General features: G+C 52.8%; 1 protein-coding gene across 1 annotated transcript in view; it reads left to right on the top strand.

The window, feature by feature from the left end:
• Positions 1–19,489, top strand: part of IGSF21 (immunoglobin superfamily member 21) — a 37,795-nt gene extending 18,306 nt beyond the window's left edge. The window contains exons 2-10 of the mRNA XM_082777177.1: positions 4,537–4,649; positions 12,074–12,195; positions 15,835–15,953; positions 16,543–16,658; positions 16,875–17,325; positions 18,419–18,504; positions 18,667–18,859; positions 18,948–18,986; positions 19,109–19,489. Of these exons, the coding sequence (XP_082633303.1) occupies positions 4,537–4,649; positions 12,074–12,195; positions 15,835–15,953; positions 16,543–16,658; positions 16,875–17,325; positions 18,419–18,504; positions 18,667–18,859; positions 18,948–18,986; positions 19,109–19,182 (1,313 nt within the window). The 3' untranslated portion in view covers positions 19,183–19,489. The remainder of the gene's footprint in view (positions 1–4,536; positions 4,650–12,073; positions 12,196–15,834; positions 15,954–16,542; positions 16,659–16,874; positions 17,326–18,418; positions 18,505–18,666; positions 18,860–18,947; positions 18,987–19,108) is intronic.
• The last annotated feature ends 1,599 nt before the right edge of the window (positions 19,490–21,088 follow it).

Genomic DNA, 21,088 nt, shown 5'->3' with positions numbered 1-21,088 from the left:
GCTTTTATTAATGTGTCACTCCTGATTTAAAAGGACATTTCACTTATCTCTCCCTTCCCCCTCCCTTTTTTTTTTTTTTTTTTTTTTAACTGGATGTCGCAAGAATTCCCACTGCTCGCTATCAAAAATACTCTTTTTTTTTTTTTTTTTTTTTTTTCCTCAGGGATGCGATCTAATCAGAGGGCTGCATCTCCATAGGTCAGAATCTAATCAGAGGGTGGCATGGCACATCGTTGGCTCTGAAATATGTCTTATTTTAAAAGAGCAAAGGGGAAGGAGAGGAGCTTCGGGATCGGGAGCTGCTCGCAGGTGGTGGCAGACGCCGATAGCGCAGCGGCTGGTGGAGTTGTAGGGCCAGGCTCCTGTCCATGCACAAACGGGGTGCTCAGCCCTGCTGACAGTGCTTTCATATTAAGTGGTGCCCAACGCTGCTCTTCTTCCATGCCAATAAAAAAAAAATCCCAAGTAGACACCAATGCGGGGCTTTCTGCACTGTTTCCACATGGGGTGGGTTCAGCCCCCGCTGCTGGGGAGGGAAGGGAGAGGCGCTGGTGGGGTTTTGCATTGAAACCTGGCAACATCAAGGGTATGGATAGCGTGCAGTCCTTCCGTTTTCAGGAACAAAAAGGGAAAATTTGGACCAGAAAGGAAGTGTAGACCAATGGATTTAGCTCATTTTTTTTTTTATTTATTTTTTTTTTTTCCCCTGTTCTCCTCCTCCCCCTGCTCTTCCAGCTGAAGAACAAACTTCCCAAATAGGAAGAGCATCTTGCACAGCTCAATTTTAGTCTGAAATCAGGTGGTGTTAGGCTGCGGGAACCCCTCTGAACCAAGGTGGCTGCTGCCTCGGGACCCTCCTGTGCCCTCAGTACTGCGACTCTCCCAGCAGAGCCCTGGAAGAGGAAGGGCCAATTTTCTTTACTTAAAGTTGCACTTGAGCAGGTGATGGGGGCAAACCCCGCTGCTGGAGCTGGGATGGTGCCTGCTGTCATTGCAGCCTGATGAGAGCATCTCCTGCCCTAAATGGCATTTTGGGGAGCAAAAAATCAGAGCAGAATCCATCCAGCTAATAGTTGGCCTGAGCATGGTAAAACAAGCGAAGAGACGGGCTTTAGACTGCAAAAAGCCTTTTTTCAGCATTTCTGTGCTCTATTGAAGTGTTGGCTGTGATGTCTTAGAAAGTTCGATTATCACCTAGGGAGAAAATTCTTGCTGGGGCATTGCTGGGGAGCACCGTCCCCGGGATCCTGCAAGTGCCCGCTGTGAAGCACTTGGCTTTATTCTGCGTTTTTTTACCGCCACTTTTGGAAATGCCACGCTTCTCAAGTCAAAAATGTGTTGGGAGGGTGCCAACAGTGCCACTCTGCAGTCCCCCACCCTTGGAAAGCAAGGCGAAGGGGAGACGAGCACCAAGATTCACAAGCATCACCGCCGATGACAAGTACCCTTTTAAGAAACCCAATTAGCAGCAAACTGCAATATGCCAGGATGGCAAAGACCCATCTTGGTATCTTTTTTTCCTGCCAGCAAAAGGTACGGGGAGAGGGGTGGTGAGCAAGCCGAAATCAAAGCTGGCATCAGCATCACAGCTCCGGTGTCTTGCCAAGAAGGGGCCGGGACATTACATAGGAGATTTCTGTGGGGACACACATCAAATGCATGAAACCAGCAGGTTTTGGATGGGTCCATCTGTATTTCTGCTTTTTTCTTTTTTTTTTTTTTTTTTTTTTCTTCAGTGCCTGGCTTTATTTTCCCTGCTCTTTCCCTCTACACATGTACTTAGCATCTGGGGGGCAGACTCCTCTAGGGACTGAACATCTGCTTCTCCTTGCTCGCCTCCCTCACACTTGTGCTCTTCCCTTCCTTCTTTTCACCATCTTCCTTCTGGTGGGCTTTCACTCTGAATTCGGCATCTGCTCCTTTTTAAGCATGCGGGGTCCCGGCCCCCACAACACCAGTGCAAGAAAGCAGGAGGCTGCAAAGAAACCAGAGCTTTGGCGTTGCAAAGTGCAAACGAATCCCACGGCGATGCGCTGTTATTTTTGAGGTGCAGATATCCTCCCAGCAGTGCCAAGCCTGAATTACCTGTGCTGATGCTTGCACGTTGGGCACTTTTTTGGATGCTGTTGGTCCAACCCTGAAGGAGCAACCCTGTGATGGCTGCGTTTGGATTTGGGGTTTGGAAATCGGTTTTGAGCAAGGGGAGAGGTGAGAGCTGAGTGGCTGTAGCCTGGCTGACCTCTCCAAGCAGCGCTTCGGCAGCACATGGAGGGTGACAACGAAAAAAATAGAAACCAATTCAGACTTTTGGAGCCATTTGGGGGTGTGTCTGCGGGGGAAGCAGACCCCAGTGCAGGGATTTGGGTGGGGATGCTCTGGCTTTGCAGCACCATGCACAGGAGCAGGGCTGCAGGCGATGCAAAGCAGCAGCTTTTGGCTCTGCCGCTCTGCAGTGCATTTTCTCCCCTGTGCCTCAGTTTACCCCCTGAAAAAACAGGCAGAGCAAGGCCACGGGGATCGCCTTCAAGCACCAGAGCCAAGCTGGGACTTCTGCATTTTTATGACATGCAGGCACTGGGCAAAATGAAGCCTTAACTCTGTCTTTGTCACCTGTCACTTAACTCCACTGCCGCCAGCTTGATTTGATGGCCCAGTTGATCCACACGGGGGGCAGGAGGGAGCCACAATCCAGCCCGGAGGCTCCCCACATTTGTTGACACACAGGCAGAGCTTTTCCAGGCATGGAGCATAGCCAAGGCGTGGATCCGTCCCTGATTTCATTTTGGAGCTGCACGGGGAGGATGCGCCCTGCTTTGTCCCAATCCCCCCGCTGCTTTTGTGCCTGTTGCTCTTTTTGCAAATATCAAAAGTGAAGCGTGGAAGGCGGGGATGCGCCTGCAGAGACCTTGTGTGACCCTTCCACATCCCTCCTCCTCTTCCCTCTCCTCCTCCTCTCCCGTCTCTGCCAACCACGGCTGTCTCTTGCAATGGATGTGGTGCATGTAATTCAGCAGGAGCGTGTGCTGTGCTGGCAGCCACGGCAGCAGAAAGGAATTAATCCCTGCTTTTGCTTGCTAAAATAAACCCCGGCCAGGCGAAGAGCCGGTCTGGATCATCGTGAGAGCTGGTTCTGAATGACTGTGGCTTTCTGCGGTGGTTTGGGTTATGTCCAGCAAAGGGGGGAGGCTTCAGGTGGTGGTTGCAAAAGTGCAGATTCAAAACAAGCCTTGCTTTTGGTGGTGGGAGGCAGCTCGCCACCCACAGAGCCCAAATCATCCATCGATGGCCAAGAGCATCTGATGGGATGCTTCTCCTCCCTGATTCATGTGAAATTACAGAAGCAGGCCTTGCTCTGCACTATTTCAGGGCTGGAAACAGCCCCTGATGCAGCCATCATCTCCTGTGCACACACTGCGCGTGCTCAAAGCAATCCCCACCACCACCAGAAAGCCCCCGTTTCTCCCAAATTTCCACGCAACCGCCTGGTTGCAGCAGCCAGGCTCCAGCACTGCTTTTGCATGTCGGGGGCTGGAAAAGCAATGCAAAGAGGGCTTTGGTTTTGTGTTGTTTTTTTTTTTTTTTTGGTTGTGCCAGGCCATATCACAGGCAGGTGTGTGTGCCGTGTAAAACCTCCAGTAAGTTGTTTTACAAACGGCACAAGCCTCCAGGTGCTGGCCGGTGCAGTGAGGTGATAAAATCGCTGGTCCCTGTTTCAGGCATCCTCTGCCAAGGAGTTTCGGTTCCTGCACCACATCCTGCACCGCTCATGGTGATTTCCAAACCTGCTCCTTGTTTTCCCACCTGATACAAGCAGCTGTTCGAAAAAATAAAATTAAATAAAAGGATTTTTGCGGTGGATTAGAGGCAGTTTCAGGATGCCCTGGTTGGAGACGATGTCAAATGATGCTAAATGAAGGCTCGGATCCACAGGGCTGTCAATCTGGCATTTTCCAGCAGCTGGAGGAAGTACAGGACAATAAAAATTAAATGTAGTCACCTGCCCTCCTGACCCCGGCTGCTCCACACTCCCGCAATAGGTTTGCAGCAAATGGAGGGGAAGAAGCAAGATGGGGAAAGGGAATGGGGAGAAACCTGGCAGATGGAGCCATCTGTGCCAGCAAGCCATTCTCAGGGCTTGCACGGGGTCAGAGCTTTGTGCACGGGTCAGTGCCAGCCTCCAGGTCCAGGCTGGCTTCAGGCACGTGTGGGCAGGTTGGGCTGTGGTGCAGAGCTGGGGAGAAAAGTGGCAAAAGGGTTGCCCCTTGTGTTTTGGTGCCATAAGCTGGTAAATAAGGTCGGGAAGGTTTTTTTTTCCAGCTGGTACCTTTTTTGGTGCATTGGGAGCAGCCAAAATGCCTCGCTGCAAGGGGCAAGGTGCCACGCAGGCAGGCTCACACACGAGGATGGAAGCAACGTCTGCTCCTCAGTGCAGAGCTGTTCCTGCCCCAATACCACTTGAGCAAAGCTCTTTAACCCTTTGCTGCGTCCTTTCCCAGCAGCTCACGTCCTTTTTTTCTCCCTTTTAATCTCTTCCAGCCTACCTGACGGTCAGCATTGAGCCGCTGCCGCCCGTGGTGGTGGGAGACGCCGTGACGCTGAAATGCAACTTCAAGACGGACGGGAAGATGCGGGAGATCGTCTGGTACCGGGTAAGCGGCGCCTGTCCCCTGCCCTTGGGGACAGGGACATGAAGCCAGCCGGCTGCTTCCCTCCTGCGTGACATAAGGTCAAGGCTGGATGACGGAGAGAAACCCAGCCAGCGTCTCTCTCGATGATGGGAATATCGATTCTGCTGCCGCCCCGCTGTCCTTGCACAAAAGCCAATGAGGCGGGCGGCTGGGCTCTGAAAAGCCAGGAAGGGAGGTGGAAAATGGCTTTGCAATCATCCCGAGGCTTTTTGGTGTGTTTCCTGGGTGGGTTCGGTGCTTGCTGGCTCAGTTCGGTGCGTGGGGTTGCTGCAGAGGGGCCGTGGTTGGGTTTCAGAGCTGGGGCTCAGATCAGCTCCACCGAGCAAAAAGGATTTTCAAGCTGAGGGGAAAATGCTGCACAATCAGGGGCGGTTTTCACACTGGGTGGGAAATGGTGCAAAATTGAGGGCGTTTGGTGCTCAGGGAATAGTCCTGGGCTTTTCCGTGCTGAGCCTCTCCATAAAGCTTTTCCCTTTCCTATCTCTGCCTGCTGTCCCTAAAACAGCCACCCGGGGAGGATGCTGGTCTGTGGGTGTGTAGCATCAGCTTTTATATGGGGAGGGGGAATTTGGGCGCTGTAGTTTCCCCCTGCATCAGCATTACCCCATCTGCACCAAGCCTGCAGAAGCCTCCGATACAAAGGTCCAGGGCAATATTTTTGGCTTCCTCCAAGGGAATTGCAGGATACCAACCAACAGCAAGGAAAAAAAAAAAAAAGTGGGTTGAGCAGAGAAAAGTTAGAAGTTTTGCAGGAGATGAAGACTCAGCTCTTTGGTTTGCTCACAGAGGAGGCAAAGAAGCAGCTAATGGGGCTGGTGGTTTCGGATGAAAGGACCGTCCTTCGCTGCAGGATGTTTTTTCTTGTTCCTACCGTGTTGTTTCTGCTCCCCAAATGATGAATTTCTGTGCCTTAAAGCTCTTCTTCACAGCCAGCGAGGTTTATAAATAGGGAATGTTGCCTCTGTACTGATGTATATTCAGTTGCCTGCGCACGGTGTGTGTGTTTCCATTGAGTCCTGGCTGCTGTTTGCTATAAATACATGTGTTTAGGAGTGTAGGATGCATAATTGGAAAAAATATTGAATTACAAAGCAAAAACCGTCCCATCCCCCAAAATGCAACTTTCATCTCCCCCTCGTTTTGGGGAGGAAGAGGCTTTTTTGCATAGTGCCATCTCCACCAGGTTTTTGCTTCCCTTTTCCACTCGGTAATATTGGATTAACCCACTTTCTCGCGAGCTGGGGCTGGATTTGCCTAATCCCCCTGTGCGGAGGCACGCTCGAGCCCTCAACGAGGGGATGACGTGCTGGAGCAGCCAAGCAAACTGTGCTTGGGGAAGCCACGGAGAGAGTGGGAGGGAAAAAAAATAACCCAGCTTTTATTTTTATCTCTGCAAATCCCCCTTTCTTCCAGGTTTTTTGCCTTCCTTGCCTATTTTCCCTCATTTCCCAGGGCGCTTGCTGCATTCAGAAAGTTGTGTTTTGTGTTTGTTTTTTTTTTTACAGGAACATCTTCGAATTTACCAAATTTCTGTTTCTTGTACTAAAGGGCATGACACCAGGGCACATCACTTCTCCCTGTCCTGTAGCCAGAGCCTCAATGGGCATCACAATATGGGGGTAACAGCCCTGGACCCCCCGGCTGTTTTGGGGACACTGGGCATCGTGGCTGCCTGCTGCACCACCACTGCTTTGCAGCAGCAGCTCACCCCCCTCCTGATTTTGATGCTTTTTCCCCTTTCTCCCCTGTTTTGTCTCACAGACTTCTGCAGCTGCCCTAATCCCCATCCCTAATCTCCCTGTGCAGGAAGGTGACGGATGATGGGCAAGCTGGGCTGGAGGTGCTGGGGCTGTGGAGTTATATTTACACCATTTGTAAATCATCCTGACAGTGCTTTTGTGCGTGGCACCGGAGCAGTCATGCAGGGCAGCGCCGAGACTCGTGGGGGCTCTGGTTTGCCTCGTTTTATTTTAAAGGAAGCAGAAAGAGCTCGTCGACTTCAAGATGCAAAGCTTCTCCAGAGGTGTACGTGGCATGCATGGGGGGTGAGGCAAAAGCGGGGCAAACTCAATGGCAGCATCTTGGTGTAGAGCACTGGGGTGTGTGCATAGCCCCTGGGGGGGCATGCAGAAGGGGGTTTGTCCCTCACCACAAGCTGCTACTCTGGGTTGATTGAAATGCAGAAGGCTGGAGGAGAACATATGGACTGTGGCACCTGGGATGAGCAAAGGACACAGCATGCAGGGGAAGGAGCATGGACCCAGGCAGCTTCTCTATGGAAAAACAGGAACATGTGCTGTCTGCAGAGGTGTTAATTAATATCCAAACTCCCCCCCTGTGTCCTCCACGGTGAATTTATCTCCAGAGGATGTGATTTGCCCGAGGACATGTGCAAACATGGGTTTGAACTCCTGGCTGTAGTCTTGCACGTTAGGCGAGTGCCCAAAACCTTCGCAGGAGCCGAGGGTAGTGGCATCCTTGCAAACGAGCTTGTAATGAGTGCGGGAAGACACAGAGCTGTCAAGCTGTTAGCTGGCTCCAATCGCAGCTGTCTCGGGGGTCGCTCTCAAGACCTGATTAGTATGGTCACTGCCACGCTGCAGCAAGTGATGGGGAGGGAGAAAATTACTTTTTGCAGCAGTGCAGAGCTCTTAAAAAAAAAAAAAAAACCACACAAAAAGGAGAGGGAGGGAAGTCCTCCGGGTCTGTGCTGGCTCTGCATGGGCATCTGTCAGCGCTGGGAAGCTGCTGAGCCTGTGCACACAGCTCGGGGCTTGGAGGAGGTGGCAATTGCAGAAAGGGCTTGGACAGGTTTTTGGTGGCCCGGGCTGTGGACACAGTTTTTTTTTTTTTCTGGGAATATGCAGCATCCAACACGGGGGCAGCGGGAGGCCCTCAGGTCCAGTGCCAGTGGCTCTCCCTCACATCATTAGTTTGGTGCTCAGGCTAATTAGCAAGAAGGAGAATAACAGAGAACCAGGGACCGGCTTTGTGGTGCCCCTGCGCAGGCTTTGATCTCCGTAGCACCCATGGTGCACAGCTGTAGCACCCACAGTGCACAGGCATTGTTCCTCATGGCACACATCACAGACAGGCATTGCTCTCCGTAGCACCCACGGTGCACAGGTACTGCTCTCCTGGTGCACCCGTGGTGTATGGGCATTGCTGCCCGTAGCACCTGTGGTGCACAGACATTAATCCCCATAGCACCCCTGGTGCACAAGCCTTGCTCCCCGCAGCACCCATGCACAGATATTTATATCCATAGCACCCACCAGCAGGTGAAGGGGCTGTGCGCTGTGACCCCATATCCCCCATCCCACCCTCGGGCCATTCTCCCCACCCTTAGGGACACCACCTCTTGCTTGTATCCCTTGCAGGGATTGCAGAGCGTTTTCCTCCACTGAGGGGCTCGTTGGGCTGGCCCTTACACCTCAAATGCTGTGCAGCTGCAACTGGCAAACCCCAGGTGCGAGGCAGGTGGTGGCCGATGCCTTCCAGATGTTGGCGGTGCTGCCTGATCGATGGTGACAACACGTGGTCCCCGCAGGGGCTTCCGCTGCCACTGCCCATTAGGAGCAGTGACATGTTGCAGCCCTGCGCCGGCGTCTCCTGGTGGCAGCGTTAAAGTCACAAAAGGCTCCAGGGGAGGGTGACGGCAGGGTGAGGGATGCTGCGGGGAAAGCCTGCAGCAAAAAGACTGCAAATCTGGGGGTGCTGTGCCCAAAGGAGCCAGGCTGGAGATACAAACCATCCGCCAGCACCTCTTGCTCCTGCAAAGCATCTCCAACATCTTGCTGGCCAAAATGAAGCACAGTTTCCAAATTTTCCAGACGAACTGAGTTCCTGGCAGGTTGCATCTCCGATTTATAAGCCCGCTCCCATTTCAGGGTGAGCCTCTGGTTTTACAGCTGCAGAGAAATGCTCTGAAATACAAGCACGGCACTGATGTAGAGATCTTGGGGCAGTAACTGAGCGAGGGCTGACTCGTTCCATTCATCTCCATGCCGGCTGGGTCGTCTCCGCTGCCCGGAGATGATAATTTAAATGTCAGCATGGGTAACTATTTTAATTCCTCAAGCTCAGGCAAAGAGAGAAGGTCGCACGCAGCAGCGTGGTGTATTGAGAGCCACGTCTGCACTCTCAGTTATCACTCTGGCTTCGGGGAGCACCCCCACGCCTCCCAGAATTGCACGCACTCCTTCCACAGCAGGGGCCATGCACATCCAAGTGCACATGTGGTTGAGCGGTGCTGGAGAGGCTACCAGCACCCGTGCTCCCTTTTGGATGCATGGGAGAGGGGCAGTGGAGGTGAGTCGCAGTGCTCATTGTGGGATCAAACTATCCAGGTTTGGGCAAAAAAAGCTCAGCCACTCAGCTTCTCTGCCCCCGGTGGTGCTCTGAGCAAAAAAGCAAGGTGGAACTGAGGGGTGAGAGCTTGCCATGCTTGAGTGGTGCCCTGGGTACAAGCAGCACCTCCTATCCTTTTGCAACCCATCTTGTCCTCCAGAAGAGCTGCCTCCGTCCCCTCGGTCCCCCATCCATCACTCCCGCGTGCTTATCTAGCACCCTGACGAGCGGCTCCGGCAATATTAATGGTGCAAGTGTGTTTTGGGGGAAGCAAACAGCTGGGTCGCCAGAGAGGTGAGAGCAAAAGGGGGAGAAGCAGGAGGGCCTGCATCCGCACCAGCGGGAAGGAGCAGGAGGTTAATGTCTCCCTGCACAGTGGCAATCGCTGGGTTTTTGTCAGGAATAAGATTTTTGCTGGGGTTTATAAATAATGCAGCAGGCAGCCTGCAGCATCAGGCTGAGCTCGGCTCCAGTGCCATAAATGCACCTTTTCCTCTCCCTTCACCCCTTTTCCTTCTGCAGTGATGCTTGCAGGGGGCACTTGGTGTTGGGGCATGCAATCTGGGGCAATCACCATCCAAAGCTGCCAAGTTACCATCCTTTTTCTCCCCAGCGAGAAGCCGGGTTGCTGCCGAACCCCCGGTAAATTCACCATCAACTTTCTGTGTAGCTCCTCTCTCTAAAAAACCCTGACCCTGGGGCGCAGATAAAAGGCTGTAAGTAGGTCTAATCCCTGGAGAGAGACTGTTTTGTGTGTGCCTTTTCAGAGGAGCCTGTTAGCTGCCTGTAATCCCTTGGGACCTGCCGGGCTGCAGCGCCTTCCCTCACTGGGCATCCTCAAGGGACCGGGTGGGGGAGGCATGGGGAGTGCCTCCAGCCACGCTCCTCTGGCCCCCTCCTTGGGTCTCTCTGGGTGCTTTCATGCAGCGCTTTGGCTCCTCTGCCTTTGCCCACGTCTGGCCAGTTGTTCTGCTGGGAGGAGGAATGCACGCCTCTTGCAAAGCCTGAGATTGCAAACTTCTCCGCAGCACACAGGTACCGCCGCTGCCACAGCGGGCTTTGCAAAGAGATTTTTGCAAAACCAGGAGCTGAAACCAAACCCTGGCACTCAGCGTCCCTCCTAGGGCAGTAACTGCACTTGAAAGCAGCACAAAGGGAGAAAAATGCAATTTAAACACATGGAGTGTGGCATCCCGGCTGGTCCTGTGCCATGCCACTATTGCATCTTACAGAAATAACCCCAGAAAACCCTCCCAGGTCTCACACCAAGAGCTATGGCACTTCTAGATGCAGCAGCAACAACATGTTTTCTCCTCCTTTGCCTGAACCTCCCCAAACCCAGCCCAGGGCGTATATAAAAGTCGGGGGGAATAGGATCTGTCCTTGAAAACTTCCCCTCATCTCCCAACGGACAGAGATTTACGGCTCTGATAATTCTTCGCGCGGCTCTTTATCCCATGTCCGTGCGAGTGTGTATTTTCTTTGTAATAAAAGCCTCAGTCTCGGCAAATAAATCTAAGGAGACAGTTTTACTGACAGCTTTTTTTCCCTCCTCTGTGCAATAAAAAAAGGGGAAGAAAAGATAAAATCTGGAGTGAAAGTTGAGTTTCTCCAAGCAGGGAGGAAAGTGCTGGGCAGGAGAGCCAAAAAATGCTCCTCTGCGGCTCTGTCACTCACTTCCCTTCTTCTGGGCCCAACACCAGTTTTGCTTCAAAAAGGACAATTTTTATCACCCTCCAATGTACTGATCTGAGCTGTTTCAGCTCCCCACATCACCATCACCAATCTGCGTTGCTTTCTCCTGCTCTTTTCCTCTTTTCTCTTTTCTTTTTCCTCTTTTCTCACAGTGGCTGGGGAGGCGAGGGGTGGAGAGGAATAAGTCAGAAGGCATTGCAGGGCTCGTGGAAGAGATGAATCCTCTCCAGTCCCCACGAAAAGCCTTTTTCCAGTTAGAAATGACAACCTGCAGTGGATTTACTTGACAAGGTTTTGGTAGCAGTGGGCCATAGGGGTAAGAAGAATCCAGAAGCTGCCCCATGTAGGTAAGGGGCCTGCTGCTGGCCAGGTCTAAGCCAATAAGTGATGTTGTTTGTGCCTCTGTGAGAGCAGATTTAAGGAAGGGGAAAAAAAAAAGCCTGCTGGAACAGCAGCTGGGAGAGAGGGAGGAGTGAGAAACATCCTTGCAGCCACCAAGGTTGGTGAAGAAGGAGGGCAGGAGAGATGCTCCAGGCTCTGGAGCTGAAGTTCCCCAGCGGCCCGTGGAGAGGCCCCTGGTGGAGCAGGCTGTCCCCCTGCACCCATGGGTCCCCCGTGGAGCAGATCTCCACGCTGCAGCCCCCCTGTGGGTGGAGGAGCCCCTGGTGGAGCAGGTGGCTGTGGCCTGGAGGAGGCCGCGGCCTGTGGAGAGCCCCACAGGAGCAGGCCCTGGGCTGGAGCTGCAGCCATGGAGAGGAGCCCACGGGGAGCAGGGGGTGTAGGGGGAGCTGCTGCCTGTGGGCAGCCCACGCAGGATCAGTTTGGGAAGGATGGCATCCTGTGGGAGGGACCCCACAAGGAGCAGGGCAGAGAGGGACCATGGAGGAGCAGCAGGCGGTGAAGTGTTCTGCACTGACTGCAGCCCATATTCCCCCATTCCCCTGTGCTGCTCACGAGGAAGAGGTGGAAGAGGGTGGATGGGGAGAAGGTGTTTTTGGTTTCTTTCCTTCATTTCTCACTTCTCTAGCTTGCTAGTAATAGGCAATAAATTTTAGTAATCTCCCTACTCTGAGTCTGTTTTGCCTGTTACAATAATTGTTGAGCGATATTCCTGTCCTTATCTCAACCCTTGAGCTCTTTCCATTGTATTTTCTCCCCCTTCCCTTTGAGGAGGAGGAGTGAAAGAGCGACTGAGGTGGAGCTCAGCTGAGTAAAACCACCACCACACAACCCCAGGGAATGGCTGGAGCTGGTGATGTGATATCTGCCCCTGGTGCAGCAATAACCAGGCAGAAACGCAAGGTTTTTGCTTTCTCTCACAGTTGGATTTTTATTTGCAGGTCACCGATGGCGGCACCATCAAGCAGAAGATCTTCACCTTCGATGCCATGTTTTCCACCAATTTCTCACACATGGAGAATTACAGGAAGAGAGAGGATCTGGTCTACCAGTCCACAGTGCGGTAAGTTGTCCCGATGCTGGTGCCCTGCTCTAATGTCACCTCCTTCAATGTGCCAGCTGCTTTTTAAAGCCTTTCCTTTTTTTTTTTTTTAGAAATTTTACCCCAGTTTGGGGTGGTTGAGGGTATTAAATCAATACTCATCCTCTTTGGCCTTCCATGGGGATTTGTTGGCCTTGGTTGCTGTAGTCAAGGGGTTTTGCTAATGAGAATAATTGCATGCGCTGAGAAATCACCTCTATTTTTGCTGTGTTTGCTGCACTGCAATCGCTACAAATAAATTATCATATTTTAATGCACTGTCACCAAATATCCAGGGTCTGTCCCCACAGTCTGCCTGTCCCTGGGGGAAAAAGACAACATTGGTGGAGAGTTCCAGAGGTGGAAGTGAGCAGAGAAAATCAGGGCTGGAAAAAAAATAATATATATATATAGCAGGCAGCATGAAAGCTCGTCTGCATTTCTTCCAAGTATGAAATCACTTGCAGGAGTGTCAGCTTTATTACTAATTACACACTTGCTTTATTGCTGGTGTTATAAAAACAAAACTGGAGCTTGAAAAAAGTGTCAGGGGGAGAGTTAATTTAAGCCAAAAAGGCTGGGGCGAAGTATTTATTTTCACATTTTTTTGTTTTTGTTTCCTTTTTAAATTAGAATTTGCTAATCGTATTTCAATGCTCGTTTTTCCCAGCGCCGGGTAATAAAGTTCCTGTGTATGATGGGGAAAATACAGTTGTTTCCTCGAGGCAACACAGTGCTTCGTGCCTGCAAACGTCCACAATATGGTTTGGAAAGGGCTTGACATGGTTCATCCCTTGGATGAGCATGCATGCCCAGCTGTGTGCAAGAATTATATTGGTTTTGATTTTTTCAATTTGAATTTTTTTCCTGATTTTTTTTTCCTTTTTTTTTTTTTTTTCTGTTACATTTGGAACTGTGTTTTGTCATAAGTAGGAGTAAGTGCACTAGATGGCTGCATGGGAATAAATGTGAATGTAGAGTGGAAAGTAAGCAGGAAAGAAGGGCTGGAGATGAGATGCTCAGAGGAGGCTCAGGAGATACTCAGAGGATGCTCAGGAGCTGCTCAAAGGATGCTCAGGAGATGCACAGGAGTTGCTCGGAGGGATGCTGAGGAAATGCTCAGAGGATGCTCAGGAGGTTCAGAGGATGATGCTCTGAGGTTGCTTGGGGGGATGTTCAGGGGGTGCAAACAAGGTGATAAAGATGCAAGGAGGTTGCTCAGGGGATGCGGAGGAGATGCTCAGGGATGCTCAGCAGGTTCGGAGGATGCTCAGGGTGGCTTAGAGGATGTCCAGGAGATGCTCAGAGCATGCTCAGGGGATGCTCCACTCCTCAAGTTTTGCTTCCCCACGTAGCACGGGGCTGTGCTGAGCCACTCAGTTGGTTGTTGTGCAAATTTCTGACATGACTAATTACTGTTGGAGGATGTTTCAGAGGCTTTGCTAATGGATTACATATTCCCAAATTTGACAACCTTGTTTTCCTGCTGTAAAACCAGCATTTCTGCCCAGCTCTGGATTTAACCACTGCTGTCCTGCAGGGCAGGGAGTTAAACCAGAGCAAAACATCCCTACACACGGAGCAAGACCCCAACCATGTGCATCCCATGAGCTGTCCCACGGGGGTGAGGATGTGCTGAAGTCACCTGCTTCTGGCCACATCGCACCTAACAGCCTGCTGTCTTTTTGGCTCAGAAACCTCCTTTTTTTTTTTTTTTTTTTTTTTTCCCTCTCTTTCTCTCCACATATTGTAGAACTAATAGAATTTGTGAGCAGAAAATTTTGCTGCCCTAGGACCGAGCACTTAAAAGCATCGGTAATTGTTGGTGCAGCGCTTGCGAATTGTCCGAATTACCGTGCAGCCCAGGATGTTTGCACTGAAAGTATTTGCACTTGGTTGCCTTTTTCAGAGGAAAACAGCAACATGGCTCGTGCCCAGGGGGAAAGGAGCTGTTCCTCAGAGGGTATGAAAAGAGCCCATTTTCTGAATCATTGGCTTGATGTTTTTCGGGAGGGTCAATCCCTGCCTCTTTCTGCTTTAGTGGCTGCTTCAGCCGCCTGTGAAGTTGATTTTTGAGTGTGTTTAGTGGCATTTCAGTGGTTTTTGGTAGCCTCCATATGACTCCCTTTGCAGAGGGGTTGGTACCATGCAGGGGTGAGAGCTGGGGAGGATTTGCAGGGCCTTATTGGAAGTTAAGAGGAAATCTCCCTGGGGAATAAACAAGCCTCCTATTTGGGGTCTCCCTGCTGATGGGGAAAGCAGGGACTCAGTGACGTTTCCCAGGAGCAAACAGCAAAAAAGACATGCAAAAAACCCCAAAAAATCAGTTCAGGATTAAGAGAGGACACATGTCTTAAGGCTGTGGCTCTGCCACCAGCATGGCATCCCTGCTTACCTACCAGCAGGCATCTGCACGGCTTCCCAGCCTGGCTGCACGATGCAATGGGGCAGCCCTGGAGCTTTGTAGGGCTGGAGCCCTTCTCTCTTGGACCACAGCTGCAGAAACCTCACCATGACCCAATCAGGACCGTTTCGCACCCAAATCCCCTTGCAACCTTGAAGGGCTCATCCACTGCAGCGAGAAGCAGACGCTGTGACGGGGCAGCCCAGCTGCAGCCTCTCCGTCTCAGCAGAGCCCAAAATCACCCCGACCGCTTCTCCCTTTCCTCTTCCCCGCTAACAAAGCGCGCGTGCGTGGGTAATTAGAGGCTGCAACAGATGGCGGAGGCTTAGTTGAGAGCGACGCGTCCATTAAAAGGCGCTGCCAAGCGACTGCTCGCGTCGGCGGGGCTTGTTTGCGCTAGCAGGGCTTTCGCACGGCGAGGAGGCGTGGGAAGACAGCCAGGGGCTTTCGGCAAGGAGCCACCGAATTTTGCTTGCCGCCGTGTTTCCCCCTTAGCTGGGGAAGCCCCGCAAGGTGCACACCTGAGTGCTGAGGGAAATCCTTTTTTAGGGATAGAAAATATTTTTTTATTTTTTCCTTTTTTTTTTTTTTTGGAAAGCTGGGGGCAGCCAGATGATGTTTTGGCATGGCTATGACTCTGGGAGGATGCTTGGTGGCTATATCCTAATTTCCGTGGCTGGGCAGCTCCTTTGCAGTCGGCTGGAGCATTTCCACCTCAACTGCATTCCCACATCTCTTCCTCTCCTGTGTTTTTCTTTAAATACGTATAAAAATCTAGATACCATATAGATCAAAGCATGCCCTGCACAGGAACACGTTTGCTCAGAGTTTGTGCTTTTGATACTTTTTATTCGCCGTTCTTTTCTACAGCTGGAAGGGGGGTCCGTAGGATCCGAGCCTTTAACGTCGGCGTTTCACGGGCGTTTAATGTCCGCAGTTCGCAGGTTTTTGCTCTCAGCGGTGCCTTTACCTCCTGTGTGCTTCTCCTTTCACGAATGCCATTACTTACCCTCCTGAGGAGCTGTCAGTGCCGGTAAACTCCAGCTGCTAAACCGCATTACACAGCTCGCTCCTGAAGCCTTTGCAGTTATTAATAGTTTATTGATCCGCGGCTCATTGCTGCTGAAAAGCAACACCCTTAGCGGGATGCTCCCTCCTGCCGTGGACGGGGTCAGCCGGGGTGGAGGCTGGCAGTGAGTCCCCTCTCTCCTCCCCAGCCTGCCCGAGGTTCGCATTTCGGACAACGGCCCCTACGAGTGTCACGTGGGGATTTATGACCGAGCCACGCGGGAGAAAGTGGTCCTGGCATCTGGTAACATATTCCTCAACGTGATGGGTGAGTGCAGCTCTGCTGCTGCTGCTGCTGCTGCGAGGGTGGTGGGGATGTGATGATGATGGTGAGGATCATAGAAACACAGAATCATTAAGGTTGGAAGCGACCTCCAAGATCATCTGGTCCAACCATCCCCCTACCACCATATCACCCAGTAAATCATGTCCCTAAACACCATATCCAACCTTTCCTTGAACACCCCCAGAAACGGTGACTCCACCACCTCCCTGGGCAGCCCATTCCATGATGATGCTGTGATGGCGATGACGGTGTGGTGGTGATGACGATGTGATGGTGGTGACCATGTGTCTGTGATGGCAATGTGATGGTGATGATGATAAGTGATGATGATGATGATAAGTGGTGGGCGAGTGAGCACCCAGCTGCCAGGTGAGGATGGAGGGGAACCATTGCAAGGTCTATGACCGATCCTGAAACCATCACCGAGGCATTTTAGTGATGGAGCAAGGGGCGACCTCCAGCTGACAGCTTCCCAGTTTACAACCCCAGGGATTTTCGGGGGGCTGGGGGGTGATGTTGGGGCTGGGGGGGGGCACTGTGCTCACGCCCCAGCTCTGCATCCCTGACGCAGCTCCGCCGACGTCCATCTCGGTGATCGCTGCCGACACGCCAGCGCCCTTCAGCCGCTACCAGGCGCAGAACTTCACCTTGGTGTGCGTGGTGTCCGGCGGCAAGCCCGCCCCGCTGGTGAGCCCATCATCTTTATTTTAAATATATATCTTTTTCATATATATATATAACAGATGTAATAGATCTGGAGGCAAAGCAGGGCACCTACCTGCCTGTTCGCCCCGTTGCATCCTTCTGCAGAGCCCTGGGTTCCAACCCCATGCACTGCTGCCCAAGGGACAAGGGGCTGGCGGTGTCCCCGTGCGCTCACCATCCCTTTTGTCCCCTCCTCAGGTGTACTTCAAGCGCGATGGGGAGCCCATCGAGGCCACCCCGCTGCCAGAGCCACCAGCTGCAGCGGGGAGCTGGGCACCACGCAACCTCCTGCATCGTGACCTGGATGACACCAAGGTGCCCAAATCGCTGGCAGCGGCCGACGGGGATGCGGGGGGTGGGCAGCCCCCCAACACTGCCGAGCCCCCCCGGGGGCTGGCGGCCGAGCGGGGCCCCGCCACTGAAGCCATCCCCGAAACCGTGGTGAGCCGGGAGTTCCCGCGCTGGGTGCACGTGGCGGAGCCCATCTACTATTTCCGCCACACTCACGCGCCCGTGAGCGACGGCACGGTGGAGGCGCGGGCCACCCTCACCTGGACCCTCAACCCCCAAATCGACAACGAGGCGCTCTTCAGCTGCGAGGTGAAGCACCCGGCGCTCTCCATGCCCATGCAGTCGGAGGTGACGCTCGGTAAGGGCAGTGGCCATGTTTGGAGGTGTCTCTTGGCTTTTTTTTTTGTGGGGGGCAGGTTGATTTATTGCAATTTTGCTTTTTTTTCTCATTTATTGCAACTTTTGCATTTACAGCCTTTTTTTTTGCATTTGGCATTTTTGCTTTTTGCATGTATTGCTTTTCTCCACTTAGTCAGTTTTGCATTTCTTGCATTTTATATTTGTGTGTTTTTGCTTTTTTTACATTTCTTGCTTGCTAACTGGGAGCCCTCCCACCACCTCCTCACCTTCATTAATGACCCCAGACTGCATGTAACCATTCAGAAATAGATTAAAACTCCTGCACTGGGCATCATCCTGCCCTGCACACAAGTCCTGGACTGGCTTCAGCCCCTGCAGCTCCAATACCTGTAATGGCAAAGCTCACCCCACACTGGTCAGGATCAGTTCCTCACCCCTTAAGATGCCTCCAGCCTGTGTGTCCCATCACCTCCATCAACGCAGAGGTTTTGGGACTGACACAGCAGGTCTCCCATTAACCCCTTCATCATATATAAATAGTATGGTAAATATATATGTATGTGTATATCCCTAATATGAGCTGGGCACCCAAAATAAGGCAATACGGAGGTGATGCTGTGCAATACAGAGGGTGGGGACTGGCAGACTGGTCTCTGCCCAACACCGAAGTCATCAAGGTGAGCCCGTGATTTAGGCACAGGTACAGCCATGAGCCCCTTCCCCAGCCCCAAGGCTGGCATGGGGAGAGGAGGGGGTTCCCCTCTTTGTAGGGCTGTGCTTGGCATTTCATGCCCTTGGAGCTTTGTGACTGTCTCCCCAAAACTACCTCATCCTGGGGACACTTTCCTGAGGTGCCCACCTCTAGACCCCTTGCATCAAACCAGCCCACCCCTGTTTTGGCTGGGAAGTACATCCTTGGCCATCAATGCAGCCATCTATCAAGCCTGCTGGCCCGGTCATTTGGCCAGCCTGCAGTCTGTCCATCCAGCATCCAGCCTTCAGCCTCCTCGCACCCCCTGCCATTCAGCAAACCCTCGTTAACCCCAGCTGAGGGCTGACGCCCCTTTTCTCCCTGTCCCTTTTTGTTGCAGTCGCTCCCAAGGGCCCGAAGATCACCATGACCCCAACGAGAGCCCGCGTTGGAGACACCGTTCGCATCTTGGTGCAGGGCTTCCAGGTCAGTGTCCCCACGCAGTGATGCCGTCCCCCATCCCCATGGGGTCACGGGGTCCCTGCATCCACACCAGCGCTTCAAGGGTGCGCTGTGGCCACCAAGCTGGGACAGGGGTGGCCTTGGCTCAAGGGTCACGGTCCCCATGCTGGTGTCCCCTGCGTGCAGAACGAAGTCTTCCCCGAGCCCCTCTTCACGTGGACCCGTGTGGGGAGCCGACTCCTGGACGGCAGCGCCGAACACGCCGGGAAGGAGCTGGTGCTGGAGCGGGTACCGGCCGAGCTCAACGGCTCCATGTACCGCTGCACCGCGCAGAACCCCCTGGGCTCCACCGACACCCACACCCGCCTCATCGTCTTCGGTATGGCACCACTGCATCACCCCCTCCCTGCGTGCCCACACCCTCCCAGTCCCTCCTAACACACCTCTCTGCTGCTTCTCTCCATTAGAAAACCCAAATATCCCCCGCGGAACAGAGGACTCCAACGGTGAGTGGTGGCCAGAGGAGGGGGAACCCAAAACCAAGAGGTGCTGGCTCCGTCCCACTTTGAAGCCGAATATCAATTTGTGGCTCTGTAAACTCTCCTTCCCTTTTTCTCCCCCTGCCTAGGTTCAGTTACCGGCCACCGCAGCTTCAGACTAGTTTTGGCGCTCACCCTAACAGTGATCCTGGAGCTAACGTGAAGCTTCACTCGCCTCTTCCTCCTCCTCTTCCTCTGTACGGCTCCACCCGGCATTTACACCTCTGTCAATCGGTTATCTCTCTCTCTCTCCTATGTTATTTACAGTCTCGGTCTCTTTCTGTCTGTGTCTTGGCTTTCTCAGACAATTTAATTAAAAGGAAAAAAAAAAATCTGCCCTGGTGGAAGGCTGCACTGAATGTTTTGCCTCCTGTAGGGTAGAGGCTGGGAACTTGGCGAGCGTCCAGGGACTGCCTGGGGTACCCAGAACCTTACCTTGGGGCACCCAGGACCTTTCCTTGGGGCTCCCAGGACCTTGCATTGGGGTATCCAGGACCATCTTGGGGTACCCAGGGACTGTGCAAGGTGTGATTGGTTGGGGGGGGAACACACAAAGCTTTCTGGTGCAACAAATGCAAGGGCCCAGTTTCCCTGGGAAAAGCAGCAGGGAACATCTCTCTCCCGCATTTACACCATCCCCAGTGCACAGCCTGGCTGGCAGAAAGGAGGGTCCTGAGCCTACCGCATTACTGACGCACTGAGCTGCTCCAGGTCTCAGCTCCAGGGTGAGTCCCAAAAAGCCAGCCCCATGCTCTGCACCAGCCTCCCAACACCAAACCAGCACCACGCAGGCGTTCGCTGCCCTGCGTTTTCCTCCGGGAACCATTAATCCTAGAGGATTAGCCAGCAGCCATGCGGTGCTTCAGCTTTCCAAAGCCCTGTACTAGTGCTAAGCATTATTACTATTATTACTATTATGATTAATTATTATTAAGCAGATTCACTTCCTACCACTCACTGTTGCCAGCGATTTCCAAACCTCCAAGGAGCTGAATAAACACACAGCGGCTCAGGAGTTTCTTCCGATGCGCAAAATCACCCAGCATTGTAATTTGGGCTGGAAGCAACACAGGGACAGGCTCGCTCCAGAGCCCCCGGCTGGCTGGGATTTAGAAGGATTAGTGACTCCACTTCCATCCTGAAGCAAGGGAATCCGAGCATCCGAATCCTTTCGGGTGAGGAAGGGTGCCGGCTGCCTTGATCCCCAGCCCTCCAAAGCAGCTGTCCCACTGCGACACAGGACACAGCCCCAAAGGCTTTTGCTGCTCTAAACATGTCCTCTCCCTAGGTGAGATGGGAGCCTTCATATTTTTGGGAAATCTACGTTATTATTTGCTTTCAGTCCCGCACTGTGGACCAGGCAGCAGAGCCCCAGCGGAGCGGATGTTCCTCACCAGGCCGGAGATGCACCAACCCCATTTGTGCTCCAGGGCCTGCATCCAAAAGTGATTAAACACCCATTATGCCTGCTCTCTATGAAAACGGGGATTTACAGACACCCAAACCTCTGTTTAAATGCAAATGTGGCATTTTAGCTTGGAACCGTGGACACGATGAGCATTAGGGAGGCATCACGCCCTCCACAGCACCATCTCAGGAGTAACGTGACCTCTGGGAAAGGACCGATGAACTGGGGGGCTCGGCATCCCGCATCCCAAATCCACCCCTCCGTCTGGGACTCTGCTCTTCCCCTGGTGATGCTGACACAACTGTGGCAGAATGTCTAGCACCATGCAGAAAAGGATGGAGGTTTGGACCCTCTCATCACCAGGACAGCCCAAGCGATGACCGGGGATACACATGAGCCTCTCATTTGGGGCAGAGGTGCCGCCTGCTTTCACGATACCCCACCGAGCACAGGAGCAGCTCTTGGTCCAGACTCAACAGCCAGATGAGCAGAGACGATGGACACAGAGTGGTGTCACCCCACCAGAGAACCCCCCCGTGCCATGTGGACACACAGCCTGGACCCTGCTGTCACCTCCTGCCCCTCTGATCCTTCACCTGCTGCCTTCCTGCGGGGAATTACGGAGACAATCAATTAAATCCCTGTCCTGTCCTACCCCTCT

This window comes from Aythya marila (genome assembly GCF_965140915.1).
Source record: "Aythya marila genome assembly, chromosome: 21".
NCBI lineage: Eukaryota > Metazoa > Chordata > Aves > Anseriformes > Anatidae > Aythya > Aythya marila.
Note: the sequence above shows the minus strand (reverse complement) of the source record. Positions and strands in the feature narration are given on the sequence as shown.